Consider the following 12,519-nt stretch of genomic DNA (forward strand, 5'->3'; position numbering starts at 1 on the left):
CATGGGAACCTCCGTCATTACATTTGGAGCTCTTGGCTGGAGGGCCGGGCTGTGTCTCTTCAATTCTGTCCCTGCAGCTTCTGACCCCCGAACAGATTCGTTCCTCTGGAGGGTGGGTGCCTGCCACACCTCTGCTGGGTCCTGGTCACCTCTGAGTCCAGGGCCTCTCTGTGGGGCTCAGGGGCAGACACAAGCTCCCTCACGAGCAGGCTGGTCACCTCCAGGTGAGTGTGGCAAGGGCGTCTCCTGGGCGAGGGCAGCCCCCTTTCCCTCGGCCTCCCCTTCATTCACACCTCATTCTCCCCGAAGAGCAGGGGCGCACTGGGTCCTGAGAGCTGACGGTGAAACTTCCAGGAAATCTGCCAGCTGATCGTTGAACGCAGCCGCTGTTAACACTTCAATGATATAAACTTACATATTACTAAATTATATTTAAAAAGAAGCTAATAAATACTTCAAAGTCATCACCTCCTCATTACATTCCCATATTTTCCTGTCATTTATGCTCTTGGGGTTACTTCCAACTACTGAATCCCTATGGTGGAAGTACTGTAATCGTGGTGGGCTGCTGACCTTGTATACCCAATTCCCTTTTCAGTAACATCGCGTTGGTAGTTTGAAAGCAGCCGTGAAAGCAGGGTGTGTTTACACCATAGAAATCGACAAATGCTGCAAATCAGGACACTCGCCCCCCCCCCCAACACACCCACAACCAATCAGTCCCCAGAGATCCAACTGTTAGACATTCACAAGCCTTAGAGCCGATACAGAAGGAGCATGGCCTGTGGATCCGGCTCACGCCAGTTTAATCCAGACTCTTCTTCCGCCAGCTGTGAGGCCTGGGCCCCACCTTTCCCATCGCAAAATAAAGCTAAGAAGAGCTTTTAAAAACCGAGCATCAACCACATGCCAGGTGCTGAATCCACTCTTTCATCAAATCTTCCAACAGCCCCAGGAGACAGGTCCAGTGACCACCCTCGATGAAGATGAGGAAATGGGGGCGACAGATCAGGTTTGAACCACGCTCTTCACTGCTGTGGTTTATTGGACCTAGAATAAGAGTAGCCAGTTCGCAGGGTGGTTTGGGGGATTATGTGAGGTAATGTGTGTGAAAGAGCTCGGTACAGATTTGGCTCTAGCAGAACAGAGTCAACATTAATTTACCCAGAGGCTTAAGAGTGGGATCTGGACCCACCCACATTTGAATCTCAACTTTGCTATTTTCTGATGGTGAGATCTCCGGCCAGCCAAGTCACTTTGCTTGTCCAACCCTTCTTTTCCCTGTGTGAAAAGAGGGATAATAATAGCTACCTGGAAGAGCTATTCAGAAGACTGGAGATAAAGGATGTAAAGTGTCTGATGAAGTGGGTGCTCAATAAACTGGAGTGATTGTTCAGGATTATCTTTTATTTCATGTCACTCAGACGGCAGTTCTGCCCGGCTGTGGTGAGGGACACCACCATCGGGGCTGGAGCCACGGAGGCAGTACCTTGCCTGGGCAGCTCCTGGCCTCCCCTCCTGGCCAGGTCAGCCCCTCAGTGGGCCCTGGCTTCAGAAGGGCTTCCAAAGCGTGGGGACACTGTTGCTAGGCACCTGTTGCTAGGCAACGCACTGTTTCTTCTGGCCTGGCCACTTGCCCGAGGGCTCAGGCTTCTGTGGAGCAGCGCCTGCCTCCTGCAGCCTCTTGCCCTACCTCAGAGCCCCTGCAGAGGGCAGGTAAGGGTGGGGCCAGCTGGGTGGTTGGGCCCCATGAGAGCTGAGCCAACTTCTAGTGGGAGGTGGGCAAGGCCGAGGGACCCTAGGGAGAGACAAGGAGCCTGGGGCTGGGAGTGAGCTTCCCAGCTGGGGTGGCCAAGAGTGCTCAGGGTGGGCGATTGTCGGGCTATTCCGTTCCCAGAAGAGGGCACGTGGGGGCAAAGATCAGGGGCTGAGGGGTCGGATACCCTGGGTCTGAATCCCGGTTCTACTACCTATGATGAGCTCATCCTTCACCACTTGGAACCTCAGTTTCCCTGCTGTAAAATGGGGGAGGGGGTTGGTGATAAGGTGTGAGGAAGGTGAGATGAGACACAGGGTACACAAGTGTTGATGAGTACTAGTCCTTTCTTCAGTTTGGGGTGTGGGTGTCGGTGGAAAGGCACAGACCTGGGGGAAGGGCCGCTGTGTGGGCTTCCATCACCTCCTCTGTGGTCTCCGCAGCCTGGGCCTGGGGCAGGCTCGGGGCCCTTGGGCTGCCAGACCTCTGGGACTCCTTGTGCTTCCTTTCTAGGTCCCCCGGGGGCCCTGCCCCACAGCATCATGAAGGGGAAACTCCCCCTGGGGGTTGTATCCCCTTATGTGAAGATGAGTTCGGGGGGCTGCACAGACCCCCTGAAATTCTACGCCACCAGCTACTGCGTAGCCTACGGTGAGGGCACCTTTGTGTAGGAGGCACGCCCAGGGCACGGGGCAGGAGTGGGGACGCCCTCCTAGACCCCTGGTGCGGGCGGATGCTGGTCCTGCCTGGGGAGCCCTGGTCACTGCTCTGCCGCTCTGCTGACCCTGAGTCCTGTCTGCCTGCTTCCCCTCTGGCAGGCCGGGAGGATTTCAAGCCCCGCATGGGCATTCACCACGGCACAGGCTACAGATCAAATTACCGGCCCGTGGTCTCATGTCAACCCAATCTCAGTGCCCTGGACAACCCGGCCGTGGGGTACAGTCGGTCCAACCCCTGCTCACCCCCTGCCCACCCGGGCCTTAGCCCTCAGGGCCATCGGACCTCATCAGACCAACTCCAGGCTCCGCGCTTGGGGTCCGGGATCCTGGGGGACTCAGGGCCTGGTCCTCAGCCTGGGCCCCAAAGGCAAGCAGACTCCCGAGGCTGCTGTGGGAGGTCTGAGGGAGGTGGAAGCCTCCAGGGGACAAGGGGAGGTGGCCCTGGTGGTAATAGCTCCCCCGCTCCTGCCCCGCCCTCAGGGAACAAGTCTGCAACAATTTCCAGACAGTGACCAGTCAGAGCTCCCGTCCCCTGGAGGTGCCTGATGGCAAATACCCACTGCCCTGGAACATGCACCAGACCCACCCTGGCTCCTCTCGGGAGAAGGCCTGGGAAGCCACCCCCACCAGGGAGGTCAGTGCTGGGCCAGGACCAGGACGGAGGGGGACCCTAGCCTGGGGCGGAGGAAGGGCTAGAGAGTGGACAGGGTGGGGATCCCTCCAGAGGGTGGGGCTGCACTGCCAAGTGTTGGTCAAGGCTGAGATGACTGGGCCTGGGGGAGCCACAGTGTGGGCTGGGGTCCCCTCACCTTTATCACCTTTGACCTCGCCCCCATCCCCCCATCCCCTCCCCCTCCATATCCATCCCCATTCCTGTCACCATCATCATCTCTACCATCCCCACCTCCAGTCCTGTTCCCTCTGCACCCCAAGCCCATCCACTTCCCCATGATCTCCCCCATCTCATCCACATGTCCACGCCCACATCACCATCCCCACTGTGGCTGTCACTTTCACTTTTGTCATTATCATCCCCGTCGTCTTCATCTCTATCACTGTGTGACCATCATCCTTATCACCACCACCGCCAGAATGGATACTGCCATTCAGGCAACCAATACGTTCTAAACACCTCTTCGATTTCTGAAGGTGATAAGTGCTGGGGAAAAATATACCAGGGAAGAGGCAAGGACTGAAGCAGAAGTGAAGGAACTGGACCTGCAAGTCAGGAGGGTCAGAAAAGAGCTTACTATGGAGACATTAGACAAAAACTTGAGGGACGTCAGTATTCCTCCAGATGCAGCAAAGTAAGGGAAGAGCATTCCAGGCAATGCAGACAGCAAGTGCAAAGGCCCTGAGGTGGGAGCACCTGATGGGAGGAGGGACAGCAAGGAGGCAGGTGGCTGGAGCGGAATGAGGAGCTTAGGTCCTTGTGGGCCGCCGTCAGGACGTGGGATCCTACCCGGAGTGCAATGGGAATACTGCAGGGCTTTGAGCAGAGGAGGGATATGGCCCAGCTTCATCGTAAAGGGACCCCCCAGGCTGCTGTGCAGATACTCTGTAGGGGTCAAGGGCAGAATCAGAGTCAAGACGTGATTGCCATCCCCTCACCTGGAGCGTAATTGGCTGCTCCGTCCTCCCAGGTCAGGAAGGTCCATTTTGACACCCAGGACTGTGGGCCCCAGGCCATCAAGGGGCTGGAGCCCAAGGAAGTGCCCTTGCTCCACCGACAGCAGAACAAGGGCTCGCTGGAGTGGGAGGATGCCCGACACGTGAGTGGGTGGCCCCGATGAGGGCCTTGGGCCGGGCAGAGGGGCCGGACGCACCTCCTCCGGCTTCCTCGAGACAGGTTCTGTGCTGACTCACCCGAGCAGCCAGCTCAGTGTGGGCTCAGGGCACACACACTCAGAGAGACTGGGGCGAGGCAAGGATTTGAGATTTGGTATTTCCAAGGCAGCAGCAAAGTGGTCCTCACGGGCTTCCTTACATGTATCTTGGGATTTAATACCTGAGCTCCCTTCTCTCCCGATCCCATCCTGGGCCCCAGTGTACTGTGAGCACCCATTCCCTTCCATCCGCCTCTCTCCTCTCTTTGGGCCCCTCCTGCTCTGGGTCGCAGGGGCTCTGGGTCCCGTTGTTCATTACTGGAGTCCAGCGTGGGATATGACTTAGTTTTCATTGTCACGGAGGAACTGTGCTCTCCTGGTGGAATTTCTGGCGCTGTGATGCCTGATGAGAGAGAGATGTGTGTGGGAGCATGCAGGTCTACTCAAAGCACAGAGAACCGGAGAGCCAGCACTGCCCCCACTGCCTCTGGGCCCTGGTCTACCTTGCGTCCCCCATCGCTCCACTCTTTGTGCTCCAGGGCCCCCGCTTCATGACTTCCGAGTATGATCCCCAGTATCTCAAGGAGCCTTCAAACCAGCCAGGTAGGCAGGAGTGAGTCTAAGCTCAGGCCTCCCACTACACCTCCCTATTCCCGACCCTTGGGAGAGACCCCCGGGGACCCCAGAGCTGGCACAGGGCTGAGGAGGCACCAGCGGAAGACAGAAGGACATATCGGCAGCTTGGGGAAACCATCTTCCCTGGGCTGACCTCTGTGCTTTAGGTCTGCTGATCTCCAAAGGACGACTCTCTTCCTTAGGAGGGCTGTTTGAGGTTTGCCCTTCCTTTTGCTCTCCTCTCTTGCTCTCTGCCCTGGACTCTGGAGTCCCCCTGTTTCCCATGATCCTGGCTGCTCCGGCCTCCAGCTCCCCCCACACCTACTGGGACACCGAGCCACTGGTGGTCACGTTGGTGGGGCCTGCTTGTCCCAGGCCAGCACAGAGGGGCTGTCTTTTGCAGATCTCTTGCAGAAGAAATCAGCTGGGGCCAAGGAGGAGACTGGCTTAACCGAAGCTTCCAACAAGAGCCCCATCATCTTCCAGCCGCCCTCCCAGGTCCTCCCTGGGGACCCGGTAAGTCAGGCTGGGCCCCACTAGAATTTCAAGGTGATTGAAGCTTTCCAGTCTGGGGGTTTCTAGCTTTAAAAATGTATATATATGAGCTGCAGAAGCCTTTGCCGAAACACAAGATGAAAGAGCTTGGGCGAAAACCACTACTTTGGTCCAACTCCCCCATTTTCTGGATGAGAAGACTGAGGTCCAAAGAGGAAAAGCAGCATAGCCAAGGTCACTGAGAGTTCAGACAAGAACCCTGGACTGCTGGTTCCCGTTCAGCATCATGCCCTCCCCTCCCTTCTTCCCAAACTCTCCCCTTTCCTTTGTACGTCCAATTATACCCATTTGTGCTGAGCCCTTCTCTGTGCTCAGGACAAAGGAGCAGTTGAGCAGCCTAATGCTCCTCTGTGGCCTCTTTCCAGGTCCTCCTCCCCAGCCGGAGTGTCACCAAGTCAGACTTTCTCCCCATGACCCATCCTCACGTAAGCTGAGCCAGGGCTGGAGGGGAATGTCTGTGCCACAGCCTGAGGTCCTCCTGTGGGGCAGTTGGGATGGTGCCGGAAGCCATGCCAGGGGCTGCTTTCCTGCCTTAGGGGGATGAGTTCCTGCCGGTGCTGGCCAGAGGCTCCGAGCGGGAGACCGGCTTCAGCCGAGTGAAGGAGAGGACTCTGAACCCCAGAGTGAGTGGCCTCGGGGGGCTCCCCTGTGTGTTCTGAGAAGGGAACACTCAGAGAGGAGGAGACAGGGAGGTTTCTTGGACCCGGTGGCATTCGATCCGGGCAGTGCAATATGGGAAGAATCAGGATATTTGGAGATGCAGAGGAAGGACCCCTGGGTGGAGGGAGGAAGGACCTCTGGGTGGAGGGGGAAAGGCCCAGGGGCTGGAAAGTGAGGGGTGTGTTCAAAGCCGTGACTTCAGTGGGGCTGGAGGGGGGTGCATCCTGGGGCTGGGGCGCTTGAGGCTGCATGGGCCTCTGCCTGCCTTCCCTCCATCCTGCTGCCTCACCCTGGCCACCCGGCCACTCTTCTTGTGATTCTGTCCCTTGCAGGTGCCCCCTTCCGGCCCAGAACCCAGCAGCATGAACCACTGGCAATTCCAGCCCCCGCAGAGGATGCAACAGACAAATGTTGCCCTGCTTGGCCAGGAGACCGTGTGGAAAAAGGTAAGGCCTGGGGTACCCAGCCCCTACCCCAAATCCCCACCCCCTCCTGACCTGAGAAGTCCCCTCTCTATCCCTCTGGTGCAGGAGCCCACAGGGTTCAGCCTTAACAACCCCAGCTATGTCCGGAGCCCCTATGATCCTGACCTGGATAATCGCTACCTGACCACCTACAACCAAGGGTGAGCCCCTCTTCCCTACCCACATCTGGGTCTGTGAAGCTGACCCATTTTACAGACAGGGAGACTGAGACTGCGAAAAGTAATGAGCTCACAGTAATGAGTGAAGAAGGCCAACACTTGATTAATGTGGGTTCCCCCAGAAGCAGACCCCGAGCCAAGGAGTTGGGTGTGAACCCTTTATTAAGGGTGTCAGGGATGGGGGTAATGGGGTGGGGAAGGGATGGCCGCCAAGAACAGTGTGTTATTAAACCAGGTATCCCATGGGGAGACGCTAGAAAACAGTGCAAAACACACAACTCAGAATCATCCCAGCCAAGGAACGAGAGAGCTGGGGTATTCATACCCCACACCCATTGATCCTTGGTTAAGGGCTGTCCCCAGGGGTGATATTAAAGCCCAGGTACCTCCTTGCTCCAGTAACCCAAGGGCAGCTTTCCCAGAGATGCAGTGCAGGCCCCTGGTGGGCAGGGGAGGAATGAGGGAGTACAATGGGGTCTATGTGGAGCAACAGGGCATCTGCTAAGAGACCACAACCAGTCCATGGCAGGTGGGCTCCATGCACTCTCAGAAGGTAAGCTCTGTGCTGTGTGAGCCCTGGGCAAGGAGTGAGTGTCCTGGGCATCAGGGAAAGCTTCCAGGAGGAAGTGGCCCTAGACTCATGGGGGAGGCTACCCAGGCCAGGACTGGGTGGGGAGGGCATCACAGGGGTGGGATAATGGAGGTGTAATTCTTAGGCAAAAGCGTCCCCTCCTGGCCTCTGTCATCTGTGTGTCAGCCTGTGTCATCCGCGTCCACACTGCTCCCCCAGCTCCTCCATCTCCCAGGAGGATTGGAGCGAAATGCTCCCTCTTTTGAACGGGGACGCTGAGGCTCAGAGGGTGGAAGCGGTGCCTGAACCTCACAGCAGATCCGCGATGCACGTGGCAGCTCCAGTTCCCGGGGAGGGCAAGGGGGAGGGGCGGGGCCTCACTCTGGGAGTTGGGGGACAGCTGTGCTCCTGCCCCTCCCCAGGCTCCCGCAGACCCTCAGGCCCAGCCATCTCTCCTTCCCCCCGCCTGCCTGTCTGGTTTTCTGAGCGCTCAGCAGGTGTCAGGCACACCACTCCTTCCTCATGGGCCCAGAGCCCCAGGGGTTGTAGTCACTGATTTTCTCATGTATCTCTCCGCACCCCCTTTGTAAACTCAAGGGCTGGGCCCACATCTTGCTCATTTTGGCACCTTCAGAACCCGGCCCAGTGCTCAGTGAAAATTGGTAAAATGGAAGAAAAAGTCAAACACCTAGAGAGAAATGGAGGCGACGGGGTCCCCAACCCCCATCCTCTCCCATCCCTGAGACGTTCACAGGCCAGGGAGGGAGGCATGGCATCTCTTAAAAGTCTTTTACACTCCAGAGTGCTGTCTCAGCCTCAGGGGCGGCTCCGAGGAGGGGCGCCCAGCTCAGGGGTAGCGTGAGGGCAGGCTTCCAGGGTAAGAGGTGAGTGAGTGGACAGGGCCTTCGGGAGGTTGGAGGACCTGCAGCAGTCTGTGCTCCGCTGGAGCCAAGATTCCTGCTGGAGAAGCGCAGAGAGGCTGCGGAGGACAGAGACCAGCTTCCCGCCAGCTACTCTTCTGTGTTGAAGGTACTTCGAGAGCATCCCCAAGGGTCTAGACAGTGAAGGCTGGACTCGAGGTGGCTTCCAGCCCCAGAAGCCCGGAGGCTATGCCCTCAACCAGCCGGTCACCCGCCTACAGGCCACCTCCAACCCCACAGAGAGCCTGCGGCGCCTGAATCCCCATGTGGGCAGGTAGCACGCCCCCCTCCTGCTCTGTCCTTTGCTGCATCTAGGCCTTTCCCCGGCCTCTCCTCCCTCCTTCGTCTGTCTTCCATCTGAGAGGCCCATTTCCTCTCTCTGGTTTGTTCATTGCCTCTCCTGCCCAGCGGGGCTGCTGCCCTCCTCTGCCCAGCGACCCCTCCCTCTGCACGGCGGCCCCCCCCCCCGCCCCAGTCCCCGGGGCGCTCGTGTTTCCCGCATTTGGCCAGCTCCCACCTGCTCCCTGCCAGCTGTGGGGTGGGGTGTGTGGGGACAAAGCGGAATGACTGTGGCTCTGCCTCTCTCTGACTCCTTTCTGCTCAATCCAATTCCTCAGAAATCCCGTTTGTACCAATAATGGCCCAGAGCTGGCCGGCAAAGACTCTCTGTGGCTTGGCCATCCCGGCTGAGCCCTGGCGCCGTGTGGAGGTGGGGGGGAAAGAGAAGGTCCGGGCTCGCTGCCCCACCCCTCCCTCCCCTGCATCCCCTCCTTCCTGCAGGACCCTGGTCTCGGCTGACCCCTTCTACCGAGCCACACCTCCCGGCAGCCACGGCAGCGGCTTCGCGGTGCCCCTCTGAGCCTGAGGCCTGGGTAAGGGGCCGGGGGACCTCCACCCACAGCTGCTCCCCGGGCAGGGGTGGCCATCGTGGACCAGCCCCCCATCCTAAGCCCTGGGTCAGGCCAATCCTGCCCGGGGACCCCAGCCCCAGAGCGGGGGGTGGGAGATCAGGGGCATCTCGAGGTGGGGAGAGTGCACAGACCACCGGAGCCCCTCAGGCCTCATCTCTGTCTGCACAGGTTTGCCGACCCCAGGGGACAGGAGCTGGCTACTGTCCCTATTCCCACATTCCCCGGGGGGCTCCCCGGCTACTTTGCTAATGAAATAAAGAGCAGTGCAGCAGAGCAGTGTCAGCGCGGTCAGAGGGGGCTGGGAAAGGAGGGGTGAGGGTGGGGAGTGGGTGCAGGGCTGGAGGGGCCAGGTCTGGAGTCAGGGAGGCCTGGTGGGACTCACTCTCATGCTCTGGACAAGGCACCTTGCTCTTGAGACTCAATTTCCTCTCCCATGTAGGGGTCTCCGAGGACCTGTGCTAAGCGGTCCATCAAGTGTGGAAGGGAGGAAGTCCCAGGGAGGGACAGGCGGGCCAGAGAGGGGGAGGCGGAGGCGGGCGGGAGGTAGGTCTACAGCATGGGGCAGGGGATCAAAGCAGGACAGCCGGGGGCCCATCTGGGTTTAAAGGAGGGGGGGGAAGACTCCCCTGGCCGTCTGGCGGTTAGGTCTCCGCGCTGCCCATCTTCCAACGCAGGGGGGCGCGGTTTGATCCCTGGTTGGGGAACTAGGATCCCACATGCCACGCGGCACAGCCAAGAAGTTAAATAAATACATACATACATATACACCCACACACGCATACACACACACACACACATACATACACACACACATACATATACACACACGCATACATACACACATGCATACATATACACACACGCATATATACACATACACATACATACACACGCACCCACGCATACACACACACACACACACACACACATACACATACATTCATACACTCATATACACGTAAATAAAGGAGAGGTGAGGACAGCCGGGCAGGAAGAGTCGCAGAGATCTCTCTCCAGAGATGGATGGAGGAGGGTCTGCAGTGGATGGAGTCCCCGGACACCGACACTGGGAGGGGTGGCGGCTGGTCCCAAAGGCTGGTGCCCCAGTGCCTTTGTGAGAATTAGAACAAGGCTACCTCTAGGCAGACGCCCCCATGTGAGCACAGGACCTAAAGAGTTAAAGTCTTAACGGGAAGAGAAAAGCCTCTCTTTCTCCAGGTGTTGCAGCCTGAGACAGGGGCCCTCAGCCTGCAAGGCGGAATCTGGGCTGCCTCTCAGAGCCTTCCGTCACCTCTGCCAGGTGCTTTTGTGCAGTACACAACCGTACAACTGTACGCCGTGGCCCTGCTAGCACCAGCCCCTTATTTTATAAATGAAGAACCTGGACCCAGAAAGGAGGGTTCATGAGCTGCTTAAAGTCTCACAGGACAGAAAGGCAGCAGCCGCCCCTGGCCGGGGATGTCCCCTGCACCTTGCAGCCCAGCCCCGCATGCAGGAGGGCAGACTCAGTCGTCCAGCAGCTGGTCCCCACCCTCCACCTCTACCCCTGCCCCTTAGTGGGAGTCTGTGGAACAGCTCTGCTGACCCTGGGGCCTGGCTGTACCCAGCAGTCTTGAGCAGCAGGTCTGGGGGCTGTCCAGGGCCTGGCTGGGGCTCCATGTGGGATGTGGGTGGCTCCAGCATTGGAGGAGGGGCGGAGGGGACACAGAGTATCTCGACTACGTACCCAGCCAGACTCAGGACCCACCGACAGCCCCACAGACTGCGGGTGCAGCCCGCTGGTCCATGGCCCCAACATCAAGGGTAAGTGACCAAACCAGGGACTTGCCAGAAGGGCTGGGCCACAGTAGTGGTCTGGCCATAGTGAAGTTGGGGGAGAGGGAGGGGGTCCACCAGCGGCTCCTGCCCACAGGCTCACACACACAAAAGCACACTCAAACACAAGACGCACCCAGACCTCTGAAGACACGCACACACAAACACATACAGACGCATAAACGCCAACAGGCAACTACACGTAGATTCACTAACACAATCACACATAGAAACATATGGAAACACAAAACAGACACGTACACAAACAACCTTCACATAAACACCCAAGATGCTTGTGCATGCAGACCCATGAACACACACAGGCAGACCTACAGACGCTTCATAGACCCAGGCATGCAGACACACAAAAACAGATGTATAGAGACCTCCAGGACGGACGTGAGCGTGCACACACAAACGCGCCGCGGCCCACTCCGTTTCACCTCTCCATGTCCTTCCCCACCAGTGTCTTGCTGCAGCTCGTGTTTCCTGCTTACCCTACCTCTACCGGCTCAACAAGGGATATGGTGTCAGGGACACTGGTGCCAGATGACACCATCTCTCCCCCGCCCTCCCCCATCGTCCTGCACCCAATTTCCAGGCCAGGTGACCTGGGGCCACCCCGGGATGTTTCCTGAGCTGGAGCTGTGGACCCCACCCCTGAGCTCCCCTTAGCCCCTGCCTTCTCCCCCTGCAGCTTCTCTCCGAGGCAGACCATCCTGGCCTCCCTGTTTGGGTCCTGGGCTCCAGCCCAAGGGGTCGTTTGAAGACGGGGTGACCCAGGGCGTGGGGTGGCAGGAAGGGGGTCCAGGAGGGACCCAGATCAAACCTAGGTGGTTCTAGAGCCCCTGCCTGGTGCAGGACACAGATTTCCTTACCTCTAGGAGAGGAGGCTGACACAGGTAGAGCGACTCGCCACCGGTCACACAGCCAGTAAGGAAGTCTCCTGGTGGGCCCGTGAGTGGACTCCAAGTCATTCCGGGCTTCCTGACTTTTGCTCTTCCCACCGAGTCACTCAGGGCAGGACCCCTTGGTGAGGGAACTCAACTCAAATGGGCAGAGTGGCCAGTAGTGGGCACCGAAGGAGGCAAGGCTGGGGGCAAGGACCCCGTGGAGGGGCCAGCCCAAGGCTCTGCCACGGGGGTGGGAGCAAGTGAGGCTGAGAGGCGGGCATCCCCGTGGAGGAGGCAGGTTGGGCAGGTTCCAGGGGTGTCGCTGACCTTATTACGGGGCCCTTCTCTGTCCCCCTCCTCTGTTATGAGGCTCCGAAAGGGCACAGACGTGTCTGTCTTGTTCACACTGGACTTCTAAAGCCCAGGGTGGTGGCTGGCACCTTTGCAGGTGCTCAGTAAATATTAAATAATGGAATGAATGAACAAACACATGAACGAATGAACTCTGCCTGCCGGTGGGGGCACCAGATGTGGGTTCTAGGTGCCACCTGCGCTGTGCCAGGATGTCAGTCACCCAGGCTCCCTGCATCAGTGCAGCCCAGCGGCTGAGACCCTGTTGTGGCCCCGACCCCTCG

General features: G+C 58.5%; 1 protein-coding gene across 1 annotated transcript; it reads left to right on the forward strand.

Annotated features, from left to right (window-relative positions):
* Window positions 1–2,298: 2,298 nt before the first annotated feature.
* SAXO4 (stabilizer of axonemal microtubules 4) lies at window positions 2,299–8,543 on the forward strand (the record flags this gene model as incomplete). The annotated part of the gene is made up of 11 exons (XM_082660823.1): window positions 2,299–2,407; window positions 2,575–2,692; window positions 2,956–3,109; window positions 4,119–4,247; window positions 4,841–4,904; window positions 5,320–5,432; window positions 5,837–5,896; window positions 6,008–6,094; window positions 6,464–6,577; window positions 6,662–6,756; window positions 8,375–8,543. The coding sequence occupies 11 exons, from the start codon at window positions 2,299–2,301 to the stop codon at window positions 8,541–8,543; spliced, it is 1,212 nt and encodes a 403-aa protein (XP_082516949.1).
* Window positions 8,544–12,519: the final 3,976 nt, after the last annotated feature.

The sequence above is a fragment of the Grampus griseus genome, assembly GCF_964374135.1.
Source record: "Grampus griseus genome assembly, chromosome: 8".
Classification (NCBI taxonomy): Eukaryota; Metazoa; Chordata; class Mammalia; order Artiodactyla; family Delphinidae; genus Grampus; species Grampus griseus.